The sequence below is a fragment of the Accipiter gentilis genome, chromosome 36 (assembly GCF_929443795.1).
Source record: "Accipiter gentilis chromosome 36, bAccGen1.1, whole genome shotgun sequence".
Classification (NCBI taxonomy): Eukaryota; Metazoa; Chordata; class Aves; order Accipitriformes; family Accipitridae; genus Astur; species Astur gentilis.
The window spans coordinates 469,041-488,724 of record NC_064915.1 but is presented as its reverse complement, the minus strand read 5'-3'; the positions used below and the strand labels follow the sequence as shown (position 1 = coordinate 488,724).

General features: G+C 70.0%; 2 protein-coding genes across 2 annotated transcripts; one reads left to right on the top strand and one right to left on the bottom strand.

The window, feature by feature from the left end:
- The first annotated feature begins 88 nt into the window (after nt 1-88).
- NELFE (negative elongation factor complex member E) lies at nt 89-3,748 on the top strand. The gene is made up of 10 exons (XM_049793014.1): nt 89-331; nt 639-711; nt 1,038-1,183; nt 1,600-1,674; nt 1,803-1,837; nt 1,928-2,073; nt 2,423-2,567; nt 3,066-3,120; nt 3,215-3,317; nt 3,641-3,748. The coding sequence occupies exons 1-10, from the start codon at nt 257-259 to the stop codon at nt 3,721-3,723; spliced, it is 936 nt and encodes a 311-aa protein (XP_049648971.1). The 5' UTR covers nt 89-256; the 3' UTR covers nt 3,724-3,748.
- Nucleotides 3,749-3,950: 202 nt separating this feature from the next.
- On the bottom strand, nt 3,951-19,613 carry CFB (complement factor B). The gene is made up of 34 exons (XM_049792686.1): nt 19,575-19,613; nt 18,833-18,983; nt 17,868-18,041; nt 17,267-17,362; nt 17,035-17,171; nt 16,324-16,462; nt 16,090-16,236; nt 15,918-16,007; nt 14,494-14,714; nt 13,975-14,086; nt 13,728-13,878; nt 13,581-13,657; nt 13,396-13,487; nt 12,781-12,916; nt 12,641-12,690; nt 12,324-12,509; nt 11,692-11,839; nt 11,366-11,599; nt 10,847-11,032; nt 10,181-10,354; nt 9,533-9,628; nt 8,979-9,115; nt 8,705-8,843; nt 8,024-8,176; nt 7,669-7,770; nt 7,104-7,241; nt 6,517-6,614; nt 6,205-6,322; nt 5,969-6,119; nt 5,463-5,542; nt 5,282-5,385; nt 5,059-5,191; nt 4,420-4,469; nt 3,951-4,122 (listed from the first exon to the last, which is right to left on the bottom strand). The coding sequence occupies exons 1-34, from the start codon at nt 19,611-19,613 to the stop codon at nt 3,976-3,978; spliced, it is 4,386 nt and encodes a 1,461-aa protein (XP_049648643.1). The 3' UTR covers nt 3,951-3,975.
- Between the last annotated feature and the right edge of the window lie 71 nt (nt 19,614-19,684).

Sequence of the window (19,684 nt, the reverse complement as noted above, 5' to 3'; positions counted from 1 at the left end):
GGCGGCTTCCCCCCCCGCCTCCGCCAACCAGCGCGGCTCCGCACCCTCCTCCAACCAACGGGCGGCCGATATGCAAATAAGGGCGGGGCCACGGGACGGGTGGCGGTGAGGGACACGCAGGGCCGCCGCGCTGCCTTCCGGGAAGGTGCCGCTTCCTCCCGCCTCCCTCCCCGCTGCGGCCTGCGCCGTTGCCACGGAAACCGCCTGATCTCTCGCCCCCCCGGCCCCCACTCGTGTTCCCCCGCGTCCCCCGACCATGCTGGCGCTGCCCCCGGGGCTGACGGAGGAGGAGGAGGCCCTGCAGAAGCGCTTCGCCAAGCTACGGAAGAAGGTGGGGGCTGGGGGGGGGGGGATATCGGGGGCTGGGGGGGGCCGTGGGGTCGGGAGGGGGGCTGGGGAGTTATGGGGAGCCGTGGGGGTATGGGGAGGCTGTGGGGCTGGGGGGACACAGGGATATGGGGGGGCTCGGGGGGGGGGGGGGGGGCACAGAGCTATCGGGGTATTTGGGGGCTGGGGGGGGCTCCATGGGGCCGGGGAGATACGATGGACTATGGGGGAGCCATGGTGGGCTATCGGGGGGGTCCTATGGGACTGGGGGCGTCCTGGCCCGCCTTGACACCCCCCCAATCCCCCCCCAGAAAAAGGCGCTGCTGGCACTGAAGAAGCAGCAGAGCTCGGCCGGGCAGAGCAACCAGGGGGGCATCAAACGCTGTGAGAAGGGGCCCTGTGGGGAAGGATGGATGCCTGGGTCCCCTGGGGGGGTCTCCTGGATGCTGGGGTGTCCCATGTCCCCCCCGCCAACACCAAGGTCGCCGTGGGGAAGGGGGGGCCTCCCCACGAGATGCCTGGGTCCCCTTGGCGGAGGGCTTCCTGGGGGTGTCCCATGTGTCCTCCCCCCAACACCGGGGTCCCCATGGGGAGGGGGATCTTCCAGGAGCCTCACACCACTCCCCAGCTGCCGGGGTCCCCGTGGGGGGGGGGGGGGTCGCCCCCTTTGGGGGTCTGACAACCCCTCACCCCGGGTTCACCCCCCCCAGCCATGTCGGACCAGCCCCCTGTGGACACGGCCACAGCCACAGAGCAGGCGAAGCTGCTGGTGAAGTCAGGGGCCATCAGCGCCATCAAGGCTGAGAACAAGAACTCAGGGTTCAAACGGTCCCGCACCCTCGAGGGGAAGCTCAAGGTGGGGAGCCCCAATGCAGGGGGACATCCCTGGACCCCCCCAGACACCCCCAAACCTCCCTGTTACTCCTCTGTGCCACCCAGACACCCCCCAACGGGTCTGGATATTCCTGGGACCCCACCCAGCCCCCTCCTTGGGGCTACCCTAGCCGCCCCCCCCCCCCCCCTTGGGGACACTCCCAGACACCCCCCCAGAGGCCCTGAGGCTCCCCCAAACCCCCCCAGGGTGCCCTGTTGCTCCCCCCTGCCCTCCCCGGAGTCCCACAGCCCTCCCTGCGCTCCCACCGTCCCCCCAAACCCCAACAATCCGCCCCCAGACCCCTTGTACCCCCCCGGGACTCCCCCAAATACCCCCCACTGCTCCCTGAAGCCTCCCCCGAGGTTTGGGCCCCCCCTCACCCTATGTCCCACCCCCAGGACCCCGAGAAGGGCCCGACCCCCACGTTCCAGCCTTTCCAACGCAGCATCTCCGCTGATGACGACTCCCAGGAGGTACCGGACCCCTGGGGGGGTGGGAGGTGGCTCCCTTTTGAGCGGGGGGGTCCCCTTGGAATTGGGGGGGGCCCAGACGCCGGGGTCCCTCCCTGTTACCAGCCTCCTCCCTCCCCTTATCCCTGCAGTCGCGCCGCCCTCAGAGGAAATCGCTGTATGAGAGGTGAGTGGGGAACCCCCTGGCCCCCCCCTCTTTTTGCTCTGGGAGCACCCCACACAGCTAACCCCCCCCCCCCATGCCCTCTCCCCACAGCTTCGTGAGCGCCAGCGAGCGGCTGCGGGAACCAGAGGGTGGGGGGAGCCGGGGGGACCCCCCTGAGCGGGGGGAGCGACGCCTGGACTGGGAACAGGAGCCGGAGCCGGAGGAGCGGAGCCGGGAGCGGGACGGGGTCTTCCGCAGTACGGGGGGGGTGGGGTGGGGCAGGGCCCGGGGGGGGCCAGACCCTGAGGTGCTGGGGGAGGATCGTGGGGGCAATGCTGGACACTGGGAGGGTCCCCAGGGGTCTGGGGGAGGGGTGTCCCAGGTCCCTGGGTGCTGGGGGGAGGTCCCAGGGGGGTCCTGCACCCCAGGGTGCTGGGGGGGGGGAGACGACCCAGGGGTCTCGGGGGGGGCGTCCCGGACCCTGGGGTGCTGTGGGCAGGGGGGCTCCCAGCTCCCGGGATCCCCGGAAGGGTCCCTCCCCCTGGGGGTCGGGGGGGGGTCCCGGACGCCTGGGTGCCCCCCCGAGCCCCCCGTGTGCCCCCACAGGGTCGGACTCGTTCCCCGAACGCCGCCCCCCTCGGAAGGGGAACACGCTGTACGTGTACGGAGCGGAGCTGAGCCCCGAGCTGCTGCGCGGAGCCTTCGGCCCCTTCGGAGCCATCATCGACCTCTCCATGGACAGCCCCCGCAAGTGGGCGGGGCTGGGAGGGGCGGGGCCGGGAGGGGTGTGGGGCCAGGGGTTGGTGGAGCTAAGGGCTTGGGGAGGGGCTAAGGGCTGTGGGTGGAGCCAGGAGTGAGGAGTGGGTTTAATGTTTTGGTGGCGTCACAGTTTGTGGGTGGGGCTGAGTTGTGGGTGGAACTGGGGTGGGGCTAAGGGTTGTGGGTGGAGTCCGGTGTGGGCAGGGCTAGGAGTTGTGGGCAGGGCAATGGATTGGGGGTGGGGCTACAGGTTTGGGGTGGGGCTAAGGGTTGTGGGAAGGGTTATGAGCTGGGGTGGGGTTAGGGGCTGTGGGTGGAGTCGGGTTGGGGTGGGGCTAAGGGTTGTGGGTGGGGCCATGAGCTGGGCACACCACCTGGGGCATGGGCAGGGCAGATGGGGTGTGGCCAAATGGGGTGTGCCTTCAGGCGTGGCCTGTTGTGACCCCACTCACCCCCTCCTGTCCTTCTCCCCCCCCCCCCCCCCCCCCAGCTGCGCCTTTGTCACCTACGAGAAGATGGAGTCGGCCGACCAGGCCATCGCAGAGGTGGGGGAGGCCCGGGGGGCCCTGGGGGGGTCCTGAGGAGTTTGGGGGGTCCCTGCCCCCCCCCGCACCCCTGACCCCCCCGTGTCCCCCCCAGCTGAACGGGGCGGTGGTGCAGGACGTGCAGCTCAAGGTCAGCATCGCCCGCAAGCAGCTGCTGCTGGATGCAGCCACCGGGAAATCGCTCTGGGGGTCCCTGGGTGAGTGCCGGGCAGGGGGCAAAGGTGGGGGGGGGGGACATGGGGAGGGCGGAGTGGGGTCCCACAGGGTGGGAGGGGTGACAGGTAGGTCCCTCGGGGGAGGACATGGGGAGGGTAGAGTGGGGTCCCACAAAGGGGGGGGCGTGATGGGTGTGTCCCTCGGGGGGGCTGGTATGACCCCCAGCAAGTGAGACACCTGTACAAGAACATGCCCCCAAAATGAAGATTTCTCATAAAGAAAGGGGTGGGGGGGGCGCATCCACAGCCCCCCCCCGGGGTCCCCCGCAGTTCCCTGACACCCCCTTTTCCTCCCACCCCCCCAGCGGTGAAGAACAGCGCCAAGGGCTCACACCGGGACAAGCGCTCGCAGGTCGTGTACAACGAGGATCTTTTCGGGGGACAATAAAGAAAAAATGAGGCTGCGCCCCCGATTTATTGTCCCAGTTGGAAATGTCACGCTGGTGGGACCCCCGATGACCCCCCCCTGGACCCTCCCCACGTCATCCCCTGGCACAGGGGGGCAGCTTAGTTACCCCTGTCACCCCCATGGTCGTCGTCCCCACCCATCCCACAGCCGGAGGCTGCCTCGTACACCACCACCCCCCACCCCCCCCCCCCCCCCCCCGTGTCACAACATGTCACGAAACGTCACAACGTGTCATGGGAGGAAGCCCAGGTCCTCATCTTGCAGCTGCCCCTGCAGCCAGGGCAGCACCTCGAAGACGTTGATATGGAAATCCCGGGCGAAGGCGGGGGCACGGGGCTGGCGGCAAACGTCCAGCACCCCCCAACTGATCACCCCCACCTGGGGGGGGGCATGGGGAGGGGTCACCCTACGTCCAGCACCCCCAGCTGATCACCCCCACTCCCAGTATCCCCAGTAACATGCACACTGGTATTTCCAGTGTCCCCCACTATCCCCTGTGCCCTTCTAGTATCTCTAACCGCACCCCCCCAGTAACCACAGTCCTCCGCAGTATTTCCAGTGTGTGTCCCCCCCAGTATCCCTAGTGCCCCCCAGTATCCCCTGTCCTCTCTAGCATTTCCAGGCCCCCCCATTATCCACAGTCCTCCCCAGCACCCCCCCAGTATCCCCACTAACCTGGAAGTAGCGCTTCCCCCAAGTGACAACAATGGGACCCCCGGAGTCACCTGTTGCGGGGGGGGGGGGGAAGAGTGTGAATGGGAGGGCACTGGGTTATACTGGGATGGATGGGGATGCCCTGGGCTGCGGGAGGGGGATTCTGGGGGGGGTACTGGAATGTACTGGGACATACTGGGATGGTATTCGAGGACACTGGGGCGTACTGGGATGGCACTAAGGGTTACGGGGAGGTACTGGGATAGCACTAGCATATACTGGGACCTATGGGGATGGCACTAAAAAACAGTGGGGCAAACTGGGGTGGCACTAAGGGTTACTGTAAGGCACTAAGTGTTAGGGAATACTGGGACTTATTGGGATGGCAGTAAGAGTTACTGGGATGTACTGGGATAGCATTTAGGAACAGTGAAACTTACTGGGATGGCCCATAGAGATACAAAGGTATAGCAAGAAGCACTGGGACGGCACTGGGGGCCACTGGGTTGTACTGGGATGCCATCAGCAGGGCAGTGAGGTGTACTGGGGGGCACCAGAGGTGCACTAGAATGTACTGGGACATACTGGGGGGCACTAGGACAGTCCTGGTATGTACTGGGGGGTGGAGGATGGTACCGGGATGTACTGGGGGGCACTGACCACGGCAGGCGTTGGGGTCGACGTAGGGCTCGGTGCCGCCGGAGCAGAGGAACCTGGGGGTGACGACGTCCTCCAGCGCCACGACCTTGGCGTAGAGGGGGGCCCGGAGCGCGTCGGCCTCGCAGGGACCCCGCTGCAGACAGGGGCGTCAGGGACAGGCAGGGGGACGGACGGACACGGGGAGGGGACGCGGACTGACGGACACGGGGGACGGGGACCCCACCTGCTCCCCCAGCTTGAGGTGGACGGGGCGTCGCTGCAGCTCCGAGGGGCCGCGGGGGGAGACGAAAAAAGCGTCGAGGTTCTTCTCGGGGAGCAGCAGGCGGCCTGGGGGGGTGATGGGGGGGGTCAGGGGCATGTGGGGGGGGCGCTTGGAGGGGGGGAGCAGGTGGGGGGCGGCTCACGGTGCTCATCGCAGGTGCTCTGGTCCGGCGGCAGCCGCAGCGCCCGGGAGGCGCCTTCGGTGCAGGGCAGGCAGAGGGGGCTGAGGGGGATGGGCGGGGGTCAGCGCCCCACACCCCCACCCACGGCCCCTCTCTGCCCCACAGACCCCCCCCCCCCGTGCCCTGTGGATCCCCTCCCCGCCCCACAGATCTCCCCCACAGATCCCCCGCTGCCCCACGGATCCCCTCTCTGACCCACAGACTCCCTTCTGCCCCACGGACATACCCCCCCACCCGAGACCCCCAGCTGCCCTGTGCACACACCCCCCCGCTGCAGAGATTTCCCCCCCCAGCCCCATGGACTCCCCACTACCCCACAGCCCCCCCCACCAACCCATGGACCCCCCCCTCAGCCCCACAGACCCCCAGTTGCCCTATGCACACCCCCCCGCTGCAGAGATCCCCCCCAGTCCCATGGACACCCCTCCCCAGCCCCCCTGCTGCCCCAGGGACCCCCGTCCCCTCACCGCGTGGTGGGGCTGGGGGGCACGGCGGTCTGCAGCCGCACCAGGGCCACGTCGTAGTCGTAGAACTCGGGGACCCCCCGGTCCCGCCGGCCCCCCAGGTTGTACTGGGGGTGCAGGAAGAGCCGGTCCACCTTCCGCTGCACCCGCGGCCCTGCGCGACGGCGACGGGCTCGGAGGGGACCCCCGGCACCGGGGGGACCCCCCCCATAAGGGACCCCCCCCCCCACCCCACGCACCCACTTCCACGGTGACCCACGGCGCCTGATCGTCCACGTGGAAGCAGTGAGCCGCCGTCAGCACGAAGTAGGGGGACACCAGGGACCCCTGGCAGCGCTCCTGACCCTTCTCGGGGCGCTGGGGACACGGGAGGGGGTGTCACGGGGGCCCCCCCGACCCCACGTGTGTCCCCACGCCCCTCACCGTGGCAGCGCCATGTCCCCACACGTGTGTCCTCTCTATTTGTGTGTCTCCCCCCCATTTGTCCCCCCATCTCTGTCCCCCCCCATCTGTGTCCCCCCAGGTGTGCCCCCCGGTGCCCCCCGGCTCACAGTGACGATGATGGTGACGTGCCAGGGGTTCCTCTCCCGGTCGCTGGCGCTCTTGAACTCGTAGGTGAGCCCGCAGAGCCCCATGGTCTCGCTCTCATCTGGGGGGGGGAGCCGAGTTTGGGGGGGGGGGGGGGCACTGAGACTTGGGGGGGCACGGGGAGGGGGACCCTGCAGGGGTTCAGGGGGGACTCAGGGGAATGTCTTGGGGGAGTGTTGGGGTCCCCAGGGATGTTGGGGTTACCTGGGGGGTCCCAGAGGGTGGTTTTTTTTGGGGGGGGGGCCCTCACCAATCATGCAGTGGAAGGCCATGGGGGGGTGTTGGGGGTCCCAGAGGGTGGGGTTTTTTTGGGGGGGCCCTCACCGATCATGCGGTGGAAGGCCATGGGGGGGTGTTGGGGGTCTCAGAGGGTGGGTTTTTTTTTGGGGGGGGGCCCTCACCGATCATGCGGTGGAAGGCCATGGGGGGGTGTTGGGGGTCCCAGAGTGTGGTTTTTTTTGGGGGGGGGCCCTCACCGATCATGCGGTGGAAGGCCATGGGGGGGTGTTGGGGGTCCCAGAGTGTGTTTTTTTTGGGGGGGGGCCCTCACCGATCATGCGGTGGAAGGCCTCCTGCAGGTCAGGCAGCCCCCGCAGCAGGAAGACGTGCTGCTCCCCGTCCTTGTGTGAGGCCAGCGCATTCAGCGTCTCCGTGTGCACCAACGACCCCACCCCGAACGCGTACACGTCTGACGAGGTGGGGAGGGGGCGTCAGTGGGGGTCCCAACACCCCAACCCCTCCCAGACCTCACTAGGGCTCTGCAGCCCCCCCAAAACCTCCCCAGCCCCCTGCAGTCCCCACAATCCCCCCCAAATCCCACTTGCCCCCCCAAACTTCCCCAAGGCCCCCCCAAACCTCACCAGGGCTCTGCAGCCCCCCCAAAACCTCCCCAGACCTCCCCAGCCTCCTGCAGTCCCCTCAATCCCCCCCAAAGCCACGTGCCGCCCCAAAACTTCCCCAAGGCCCCCCCAAACCCCCAGCCCCATGCATCACCCCCCCAAGCTCCCCCAGCCCCCCCAGACTGCCCCAAACTCCCCTGTCCACCCCCAGCCCCACTGACATCCCCCAAGCCCCCCATTTGCCCCCCAGTCCCCCCCCACTTCCCGTCCCCCCACCCAAAAAGTCCTCTCGGTCGTTGCGGGGGTCCCGGCCGATGCTCAGCAGCTCCCGGATCTGGTGGATGACGGGGACCGGGGACCCCCCCATGTTCACCCGGCCTGGGGGGGAGCACAGGGAGGGGGTCACAGAGGGGCTGGGGGGGTCTTATGGGGCGGGGCAGGGGGCCCTGAGGGGGATTTGGGGTCAGAGGGGGGGATCCCACAGGGGATCTGGGGGGGCTTTTGTGGTCTGGAGCATCCCAAAGGGGGGTGGCTGGGGGGGATTTTGGGGTCCATGGGGGGAAATTGGGGTCCTGAGAGAGTGTGGGGGCTTTGGGGAGGGTTTGGGGGTTCCCAAGGGGGGGGGTCCCACCGTCGGTCATGATGATGAGGACGTGGCGGGTGCTGTTGGTGACAGGGGGGGGCTGCAGCCCCCGCAGCTGCTCTGCCCGCTCCTGCTGCACCAGCAGCTCGTAGACGGCCTTGAGGGCGGCGTGGGGGTTCGTCCCCGGCTTCTGTGCATGGGCTGGGGGGCACGGGGGGGGGTCACTGCACCCCACAGAGCCCCCCCGAGCCCCATAGCACCCCACAGAGCCCCCCCAGACCACTATAGCCTCCCATAGCAGCCCATGGCACCCTGTAGATCCCCACCAGCACCCCCAAAAACCCCAGAGAACCCCCCCAAACCCCTCAACACTCCATAGAGCCCCCCCAGCACCCCATAGAGCCCCCCCAGACATCCATAGTCCCCCACCAGAAGCCCCCAGACCCACATAGCACCCCATAGCCCCTCCCAAGACCACCCGCAGACCCCACAGTCTCCCATAGCCCCCCATAAACGCCCACCAGCACCCCCAACCCCCCCTAGCACACCATAGACACCCCCAGGACCCCTATAGCCCCCCCCCCCCCAAATCCATCCAGACCTCCATAGTCCCCCACCAGAAGCTCCCAGACCCCCCATAGCCCCCCCAGCCTACCCCACAGTCTCCCACAGCCCCCCCATTAAGCCCCTCAGGACCCCCATCCCAGGACTGCCCCCCCCCCCCCCCACCTGCGAAGGCCAGCTCCTCCAGAATCTTGTCCACCGAGGCCCCATCAGCCGCCTGCGGCTCCATGGGGCTCAGCACCACCCGCGCCTCCGTCCCGAAGGTGATGATCCCGTAGTGGGGGGCTGCCCCATAGCTGGCGATCTGGGGGGGCGGGAGGTGATGGGGGGGGTCAGGGGGGTTTGGGGGGACCTGGGGGATCGGGGGGGGTGCCAGGGGAGTCCAAGGGGGAGATTTGGGGGGTCTGGGGAGTCTGACGGGGGGGTCTGGGGGAGCCACCTTCTCCACCAGCTCCCTGAGCGCGTTCCGGGCGTCCCCGAAATCCTCGGGGCCGATGCTCTGGGACGCATCCAGCACCAGGTAAATGTTCAGGGCAGCTCCGGGGCTCAGGCGGATCCGACGCTTTTCCAAGGGGCCTGGGGGGGGAGGGGGGCAGGGGCACGCTGCAACCCACCGCAACCCACTGCGACCCCCACCAAGCCCCACAGGGACCCATGGAGCCCCCCCAAAAACCCCACTGGGGCCCACAGCACCGCATGGCGACTCCCACCGAGCCCCTCCTGACCCACAGAACCCCATGGGGACCCGCCAGCCCCAACCCTGACCCACGGTGACCATTGGACCCCCATGACTCCCTGTGCTCCCCACAGACACCCCATGGCCTCCCGATATCCAAATACCCCCATAGCTCCCCAGCCCCATGGTCCCCCAACCCCCCATAGCCCCCCCGAGACCCTCATGGCCCCCCAGCCCCCCCCCCAGTGCCCCCCATAGCCTCCCCTAGACCCTCATGGCCCCCCTTCAGCCCCCCCATAGCCCTCCATGTCCCCCACCCCTGGTGTCGTTGGCCTCGGCCACCTCCACGGTCTGGGCGAGGGAGGCCAGGAAGGAGGCAGCCACGTCCTCGGGGGTGTCGAAGGAGTTGGGGTCTGGGGGTGGGGGCACCGGGTCACCCCCCCGCTCCTGACCCCAACCCTGCCCCACACGAGACCACCCCCCCCCCGCAGCCTCTGCCCCAAAAGGGTACTCGCCCCCGAAAAAGGGACACCATAACCCTCATAGGGCCCCCCCATATCCCATAGACCCCCACCCCCACCCCACAGGGCCTCCGGGACCCTGCACTCCCTGGGCACCCCTCCTCACCCCCCCCCCCGACCATCCCATGGCTCCCAAGAGCCCCCAGGACCCCCCCAAAGCCCATCCCCGTGGCACCAGGGCTCCAGATCCGCACACCCCACTGATCCCCAGCCCCTCACCATGGCGTTTGGCCTTCAGCCCCCCCACCGTACCCCACAACCCCCTTCAGGACCCCCCAGGACACCCCCCCAGAGCCCATCACCATGGTATCAGGGCTCCAGATCCGCATACCCCACTGATCCCCTGCCCCCCCCCCCCAGCCCCTCACCGTGGCCTCTGGCCTTCAGCTCCCCCCCCGCCCCGTACCCCACAACCCCCTCCAGAACCCCCCCCCAGCCCCTCACCGCGGCATCGGGGCTCGGTGCCACTCCAGACGCCCCCCTCCAGGCAGCGTCGCTCGGCCGACCCCACCAGCTGCAGCCCGGGCCGGCAGCGGTACCGGACCCGTCCCTCCACCCCGTACCCCGACCCCTCCTTGGTGGCCCCCGGTGGGACCCCCGGGGCCGGGCAGGCCCCCGCTGCGGGCAGGCGTCAGGGTGTGACGTGGGGGGGGGGACACGGGGGGGGGGGCACACGGGGATGCTCAGGGATGCAGGGAGACTCGGGGGGATGCGAGGGTGCTCGAGGGACGTGGCGGGGGGGACACGGGGACGCTTGGGGGGCCACGAGGATGCTCAGGGGACGGGGGGGGTACAGGGGACGTGGGGACACCTGGGGGGACATGGGTGTGCGGGGCAGGGGGACATTTGGGGGGCACCGGGGGATGGGGACGGGGGACATGGGGCAACATGGGGATGGGGGAGACGGGGACGTGGGGGGGGACACGGAGGGCGTGGGTCGTGGGGATATGGGGGGCAATGGGACAGGAGATGTGGGGACAAGAGGGGGGGCGAGGGGGACGCGTGGGGGACACCCGGGATGCCCAGGAGATGTTGGGGGGGGCCCGGGGCGGACCGAGGGACAGGCAGACACAGGCGCCCCCCCCCCCCCCACGCCCTGCGCCCCCTCACCGCCATCGTCGCAGACGGGGGTGGCCCCCCCCCAGCGCCCCCCGGGGCCGCAGACGCGGACGTGGGGTCCCCGCAGGGTGAAGCCCCCGAAACAGCCGAACTCCATGCGGGAGCCGGGGGCGTGACGCCCCCCCCGCGGCCAGAACCAGCCGTGCTCGAACTCCAGCGGCGCCGGGCACCAGACGGCTGGGGGGGGGGGGACACACGGGGGGCACCAGTGAGCCCCATTGCCCCCCCCCCCCACCCCTCTGTGACCCCCAGAGACACCCAGAACCTCTCGGGACCCCCCCAGGGGACCCCCCAGCCCCCAGGGACCCCCTGGCCCAAACTACCCCCCTGGGACCCCCAACGACACCCCCTGGGACCCCCAGGACCCTCAATGACACCCTGGGACCCCCCCCCAGCCCGATAGAGGTTTCCAACCCCCGTGTCCCCCCCAAGGACCCCCAATAACCTCCCCCGTGACCCTCCCTGTCCCCCCAAGGACCCCCCAGCGCCCCCCCCCCCCCCGCGACCCACCTTGGCAGCGGGGTGTGACCCCCCCTGGCAGGGGGTCCCAGGTCCCCTCGGGGCTGCAGCGCCGGAGGCCGGTGGGGAGGGGGGTGCTGCCGGGGGGGCAACGGTAGCGCAGCCCCTCTCCCCCCGCCACCAGCTCCCCCCAGCCCCCCTCGATCGGCACCAGCGCCGGGTCGCAGCGAGGGGGGTCGGGGGGCAACGTGGGGGGGGTCCCCGGGATGGTTGCCGCGGGGCTGCCTGTGGGGTGGGGCACACCGTCAGCGGCGGGGGGGGGGGGGCGAGGGGGCTGGGGGGCGGCCGGGGGGGGGGGGGCTGGGGGGGGCACCGACCATCGGCGGGGGCCAAGAGGAGCAGGAGGGCGAGGAAGGCTCCCGCCATGGCCGTGGGTCCGAGCCCGTCCGTCTGTCCGTCCGCGGCCTCTGTGGGGCCGACAGGGCCGCGGGGGGGGTTGTGAAATACCGGCCCCCCCCCCGCGGCCTACGGGAAGTGACAGGTTGGGGGGGGTGGGGGGGGTGCCGGGGCTTCCCCGCACCCCGGGGTTCCCAGCCGCCCCCCACCCCGGCCCTACAGGGGACCCAGGCGTCGGGAAGCAGACCCCCCCCCCCCCCGGGGGTCCAGCCCCACCTGCCTCCCACCTCGGGGTAACGAGGCCTCATTAACAGCAGCTGCGGCTAACGAGGGTCCCACCCTGAACTCCTGGATCCCCTGCTCCAACCCCCCCAATAAGGGACCCAGATGTTCGGGGGGGGGGGGGGCAGAGCAGGATTCCCCCCCCCCCCCGAAGACCCAGGCACCTGGGTGCACCTCCCCACCCCCACCCGCCGGCACCCAGCCAAGCCATGGGGGGGGCCCAGCCGGGAAGAGGCGGCACCGCGACGCCCTGGAAGGAAGCTCACGGCGGGGGAGGGGGGGGGCACAAGCTTTATTGTGGGGGTGGGGGTCACGACCAGGGTCGGCGTTAGCGCAGGGGGGCGAAGGCGAGGACCCCCCCCAGGTGCCGGCGCAGCCACGGCTGGACGCGGAAGAGGCTGATGTGGAAATCGCGGGGTCGGTGTCCGGGGGGGGCCGGGGGTCGAAGCGGGACCCCCCCAGCCGTGCGCCGTCCCCGCCGGCACGGGTCGAAGGTGCCCCAGCTCACCACCCCCACCTGTGGGGCAGGCGTGGACCCAGGCCTCCGGGCACGGGGGGCCCCGGCCTCCGAGCCTGGGGGTCCCCGGCGTCCGGCTTTGGGGGTCCCGGCACCGGGGACCCCCCGGGTTGGGCCCCCCCCCCCCTCACCTGAATGAAGCGGTGCCTCCTCTCCAGGAACAGCGACCCCCCGGACTCCCCTGGGGGAGGCAGAGCGGGGGCGGGGTGGGAAGGTGCCAGGACCCCCCCGACCCCCCCCCCCCCAGCACCCCCCCATCGCCCCCACTCACCTTTGCAGGTGGCGGCCTCGGGGGGGCCCCCGCTCTCCTGCCCCGAGCAGAGGAACCGATCGGTCACCACCTCCCCCAGCGCCACTTCGGCGTAGGGCGTCCCCGGCTGCGTCGCCCCCGAAGCGCAGGCGGCCCACTGCGGGGGGGGGGGACAGGCCTGGGTCACCCCCCGGCACGCCTGGGTCCCCCCCGCAAGCCCACATCCCCACCTGCCTTGGTCCCCAGGGGTGGGGGGATGTGTGGGATGGAGCAGGGACCCCCAGACACCTGGCGTCTCCCCCAAACTCCTGGGTTCCCCCTGGACACCCGGGTCCCCCCCCGAACGCCGAGGTCCCCCATGAACCCCGGGGTCCCCCCCAAATGTGGGGTCCCCGCCAAACGCCTTGGTCTACCCCAAATTCCGGCGTCCCCCCCAGACTCCCAGGTCTCCCTGAACCCCTGGGTCCCCCCCAAATGCCGGGATCCCCCACCAAATGCCTGGGCCCCCCCCAGACACCTGGGTCTCCCTGAACCCCTGGGTCCCCTCCAGCTGCCTGGGTTCCCCCCAAACGCCAGGATCCCCCCCAAATGCCGGGGTTCCCCCCCCCCCCCCCCCCAGGACGCCGGGGTCCTCACCGCCTCCTGCCTCTTGATCTGCACCCCCAGCCTCTGCGGGTCCAGGGACACGAACTCAGCCGGGACCCGGGGCCGGCCCAGCAGCTCGGCCTCTGGGGGGGCAGGCAGGGGGGCAGGCTCAGCACCCCGCATGCCTGGGCAACCCCCGACGCCTGGGTGTCCCCCCCGGACGCCGGGGTCCCCACCTTGCTCCTCGCAGGTCATCCCCGGCGGTTTCCTCATCGCCCGGTTGGCGTCTTCGGTGCAGGGGATGCAGACGCGCCTGGGGCGAGAAGGGGGGTTCGGGGTGCCCCTGGGGACCCCCCCCGTGCCCCCTCCACCCCCCCGCTCACCTGGGGGTCCCGCGGGTCCCCACCTCCCGCTCCAGCTCCACCAGGGCCACGTCGTAATCGTAAAATTCGGGGATCCCCCGGGACACCCCAGCACGGACGTCGAAGTCCTCGTGGAGCACCCAGCGCTGGAGGGGCACAAGCTCCCCCTCCCCTGCCCCCCCCCCCCATCAGCCAAACGCCAGGGTCCCCCCGGAGCGGGGGGGTGGGGGGTGGGCAGGGGAGCGGGGGGTCCCCCCGAGCATCCTACCCAGGTCGGCGGTCCAGGCGTGGGGCGCGGGGCCCCCCAGGAAGCAGTGTGCCGCCGTCAGCACCCAGCGGCCCCCCACCAGGGACCCCGCGCAGCGCTGCTCCCGCCCTGCCTGCGGCACAGCCGTCAGCACCCACGGGTGACGGGGTCCCCCCCAAGGGGGGGGGGGGTCCCGGACGCCTGGGTCCCCTGGGAGGGGGTTTGGGGGGAGGAGGGGGGCCCAGATGCCTGGGCCCCCAGTGGGCTGTGGGACCCCCCAAACATCTGGGTCCCTAGTGGGCATTGGGGTGCAGGACCCCCCCCAGACACCTGGGTCCCCAGTGGGCTGTGGGACCCCCCCAAACATCTGGGTCCCTAGTGGGCATTGGGGTGCAGGACCCCCCCCAGACACCTGGGTCCCCAGTGGGCTGTGGGACCCCCCCAAACATCTGGGTCCCTAGTGGGCATTGGGGTGCAGGACCCCCCCCAGACGCCTGGGTCCTCAGTGGGATGTGGGTCCCCCCACAGTGGGGGTCTCACCCTCAGGATGACGTGCCAGGGGGGCCGGGAGGCTCCGGCGGGGACGATGACGCCGCAGAGGTCCCCAAGGGTGGTGGCCACCAGCGCTGCCTCCAGCGCCTGCCGCAGCGCCTCCGCGTCCGCCAGCTTGAAGGCGTGGGTCTCGTCCCGCCGGTGCGAGGCCACCGCCGCCAGCTCCGCCACGTCCACCTCCAGCGCCCCCACCCCAAAGGCGTAGATGTCTGGGGCAGGGGGACAAGGGGGACTCAGAGGGGCATGGGAGGGGTCTGGGGGCAGCTGGAACTGGGCTTGGGGTGTCAAAAATGGGGTTGGGGGCACCTATTAGGGGCTCGGTGGGTATCTGAGGTGGGTTTGGGGCACCCAAAATGGGTCTGGGGCACCTAAAAGGGGGTTTGGGGCATCTCAGTGGTGCTTGAGGCACCTAGAACAGGGCTTGGGACACTTCAACAGGGCTTGGGGCATCTAGAACAGGGCTTGGGGCACCTAGAGCAGGGCTTGGGGCATTTCAAAAAGGGTCGGAGGCAGCTAAAAGGGGGCTTGGGGGCACCTCAATGGGTGTTTGGGGTGTCAGGATGGATCTGGGGTCACCAAGGTGGGGTTGGAGGCACCTAAAAGGTGTTGGGTGACCCAGAACATGGCTCTGGGTGCCCAGAGCCGGCCCCACGTGGGCTGGGGTGGGGGCAAGGTCCAGCCCTGGGGACAGGGACGGGGCTGTGACCGCACGGGCAGGAGGGGCCCAGCAGGGCCACCCCAGCAGTGGCGCAAGAACAAACAGTGATGGGGGCAGACGGGGCCAAGGACACACAGAGCGGGGACCTGGTAGGGGTTGTGGGGAGCTGCATGGGGGCCCTTGGGGGGTGCGTTGGCCCCAAACCACCCTCAAGGTCCTCAAACCACCCCTGCAGTCCCCAAATCCATCTTCATGGTCCCAAAAGCCACCACTGAAGTCCTCAAACCACCCTCAAGATCCCCAACGTCCTCTTTAATGTCCCCCAACCACCCTCGAGGTCCCCAAAACCATCTTTGAGGTCCCAAGAGCCACCATGATGTCTCCAAACCACCCTCAGGATCCCCAAAACCATCTTCAAGGTCCCCAAAAGCCACCACTGAAGTTCTCAAACCACCCTCAGGATCCCCAACATCCTCTTTAATGTCCCCAAACCACCCCTGAGGTCTCCAAAGCCACCCTTGAGATCCCCAACACCATCTTCAAGGTCCCAAAAGCCACCACTGAAGTCCTCAAACCACCCTCAAGATCCCTAACATCCTCTTTAACGTCCCCAAACCACCCTCAAGGTCCCCAAAACCATCTTCAAGGTCCCAAGAGCCACCATGAGGTCCCCAGCACCACCCTCGAGGTCCCCAAAGCCACCCTTCATGTCCCCAAGATCCCCCCAAGGTCCCCATACCCCCGCAGCACCCACCCAAGTAGTCCTCCCGGTCCGGCTTGATCTCCAGCACGTCCTCAATCTTAGCCACCACGTCCCGGGGGTGCCCCCCAACGTTGAACCTGCCTGTGGGGCAGTGAGATGGGGGGTCACCCAGGTCTTCGCCCCCTCCCCCGGGTGTCCCTGTCCCCCCACTCCAGGTCCCCACCGTCCGTCAGCAGGATGATGACATGGCGGACGTGCCGCCAGGAGTCGGGGTGGCCCATCCGCTCCGCCCGTGCCTTCTGGAAGAGGAGCATGTGGTAGACCTCCATCAGCGCCCCGCGGACGTTGGTGCCCGTCGCGTTGCCGTGGTCTATGGGGAGATGGAGACCCGCCAGGTCCCAGACACCAGGGTCCCTTCCCCGGATGCCGGGGTCTCTTCCCGGCCGCTGGGACGCACCGGTGAAGGTCATGTTCTCCAAGCGGTGGAGAACCTCGTCGGCATCGGCCGACTCGTCCTCGGCCGTGGAGACAATGACCAGGGCCCGACTGGCGAAGGAGATGACAGCAAAGCTCACGGCCACCTCGAAGCTGCTGAGCTGTGGTGGGGAGGGGGGTCAGGTCCCCACCACAGTCCCAGCCTGCTCCTCCATGGTCCCACCATGGTGTCCCCATGGTCCTGCCATGTGTCCCTGTGGTCCTACCAAGGTTTCAGTTCGTTCCTCTGTGGTCCCACCATGATCCCACCCAGGATCCATCACAGCTCCCCCATGGTCCTGCCATGGTCCCAGCCTCTCTCACCGTGGTCTCCTCCATCCTTGGTGGTCCCACCCATCCCACTGTGGACCACCCCTGTCTCACCATAGTCCCACCATGGGGTTCCCATTCTCCCGTTACAGTTCTAGCAAGGTCCCAGCCTGTTCCTCCCTGGTCCCACCGTGATCCCACCATGGTTCCATCCATGATCCCACAACAGTCCCACGCATGGTCTTACCCATGGTCCCACCATGACCCCACCCAAGATCCCACCAATGATCACACCATGGTTGTACCACAGTCCCTCCCAAGTCCCACCTCATCCCATCCCTATGGTCCTAACCCACAATTCCAGCCCATTCCCACCTCAGTGTCTGTCCCCCAACCCCGTGTCCCCCCCCACCCCATGACCCACCCTGTCAACGATAGCGGCCCCACACTCCTGGAAGAGGTGGAAGTTCTCCGAGCGGACGCTGCCCGAGGCGTCGAGGAGCAGGTAGACGTGGAGGGACCCCTCGCTGCTCAGCACGATGCGACGGCCCAGGGACGAGTCTGGGGGACACCCCCGCGTGTCACCCCTGCCGGGGGGGGGGGGGCCGTGTCCATGTCCCCCCTCCTCAGACACCGGGGTCCCCCCCCAGACCCACCGTTGTGGGGGCGGGCGCCCGCCAGCTCCAGGACGGAGGTGAGAGACGCTCCGAAGCCCTCGCTGACGTCCTCGGGGAGGTCGTAGGCGTAGGGGTCTGTGGGGGGGGACACACGCGGGGGGGGATGACATGGGGACACACGCATGAGGCTGCAGAGGGCTGGGGGGGCATGGGGGGGGAAGTGGGGGGACCCCAGGGGGACCAGGGGGCTGGGGGCGGCACAGGGGGACCTCGGGGCGTGGTTCTGGGGGAACACAGGGACCTGGGGGGGGGTCCGGGGGGGGCACAGTGGGTGAGAGGGGTCCCTGTGGGTCGCAGAGGGGCGTTCATTGGGCATCCCGGGGGGGCCACTGGGGTTCAGGGAGTCATTGGGGTCGGGGGGTCACAGGGGCCATGGAGGGTCCCGGGGGGGTCCTCGGGGTCACAAGGGTCGGGGGTCCCTGGGGGGTGACGGGGGTTGTTAGGGGGGGTCAGCGGTGCCCACCCACAAGAGTGGGGGGGGACGGGACGGGGACACACTCGGGGGAAGGGCCGCGGTACGGGGAGGGGGCGGAGTCAGGCGGGGGCGGGACCCCCAGTGGCCACGCCCCCTGTCACTCACGGCGGCAGGAGGGCTCGGGGCCGGACCAGCGGCCCGTCTCCAGGCAACGGCGGTGGGCGGGGCCCAGCAGCATCAGCCCCGCCCCGCAGCGCACGTGCACCACGGCCCCTCGCTGCCGGCCCCGCCCCGTCGTCAACCCCCCGGCGGGGGCCGGGGCCGGGGGACAGTCACCCGCTGGGGGGGGGGGCATTAGGGGTGGGGGGGGCACCCCTCGGGGACCCCCAACCCCACCCCAGCCCTACTGCTACCCAGTAGGGACCCCCCAACCCTCTTGCTACTCCCCCGACCCCTCACTCGGGGCTCTATAGGGACCCTTGAACCCACCCTGAGCCCACAGGGACCCCCAGCACCCCCCAACCACCCGGACCCCCCAGTCACAGGGACCCAAGGCTCCCGGGGGGGGAGAGGTTTTTTTTGGGGTCTGACAAGGGATTTTGGGAGGGATTTTGGGTCTTCCAGGGGATTTCGGGGGCTCCCCAGGGTATCTGGGGGCGATTTGGGGGCCTCAAGAGGGATTTTGGGAAGGATTTGGGAGCTCCCAGGGTATTTGGGGGCACTCAGAGGGATTTGGGGGGGATTTGGGGTTCCCAGGGGGATTTGGGGGGCTCTCGGGGGGATCTAGGGGGCTGATTTTAGGCTCCCAGGTGGGTCTGGTGGAGAATTTGGGGCCTCCATGGAATTTTGGGGCCTCCCGGGGGGATTTTTGGGGCTCCCGGGGGGATCTGGGGCGGGATTTGGGGTTCCCGGGGGGATATGGGGGGGGATTTGGAGTTCCCAAGGGGCCCTGGGGGGGGATTTGGGATTCCCGGGGGGATTTGGGGGGGCTCTCAGGAAGATTTAGTGGGGGATTTGGGGCTCCCAAGGGGATTCTGGGGGCTGATTTGGGGCTCCCAGGCGGATCTGGGGGGGGGATCTTCTCCCCTCGCCCCGGGCCGTTCGGGGGTCCCGGTGTCCCCGGCTCTCACCGCCGTCGTCGCAGACGGGGCTGGTGCCGCTCCAGAGGCCTCCGGGCCGGCAGCGCCTCCGGGCCGGCCCCCGCAGCACGAACCCGTCGTCGCAGGCGAAGGCCAGAACGGCCCCGGGGGGGTGCGAGGGGCGGCGGGGGGAGAGCGTCCCCTGCGGGAACGACAGCGGCGACGGGCACCGCAACTCGGGGGGGGGCAAAGGGGACCCAGGCGTCCGGGGGGGTCCTGCCCGTCCCCCCCCACTCCAAAGGGGACCCAGGCGTCCGGGGGGGTCCTGCCCGTCCCCCTCCACTCCAAAGGGGACCCAGGCGTCCGGGGGGGGGGGGGGGTGTCCATGGGGGACCCGGGCGCCCGGGGCGGGTCTCTCCAGCCCACCCCAAGGGGGTCCCCGCGGTCGCGGCGCACCTTTGCAGACGACGGGGGTCTCGTTCCCGGCGGTGGGGCAGCGGCCGGGGCGGTGGCGGGGGGGCGGGTGGGGGTAGGTGCCCGGGGGGCAGCGGGACCCGGCGGGGGGGCAGGCGGTGGGGCGGGGGGGGCCGCTGCCAGCGGCGGCCGGGCCGGGCCGGGCCCCCCCGGCAAGGAGCAGGAGAGTCAGCACCCAGGGGACCATGGCCGGGACGGCGGGGACCCCCGGGGGGGCGCCAAGAAAAGGAGAGGGGCGGGGCCTCCCCGTGACCCCGCCCCCCGGGGGGGGCGGAACAGCAGGCAAACCCGCCCCCGGGGCGGGGCCAGCCGGGGAAACCCCGCCCTCGGGGCGGACCCGCTCCCGGGGCGGGGCCATACGGGACAACCCCGCCCCCGGGGCGGAGGCAGTCTGAGCGGACCCGCCCCCACCAGGGGCGGAGCTACTTG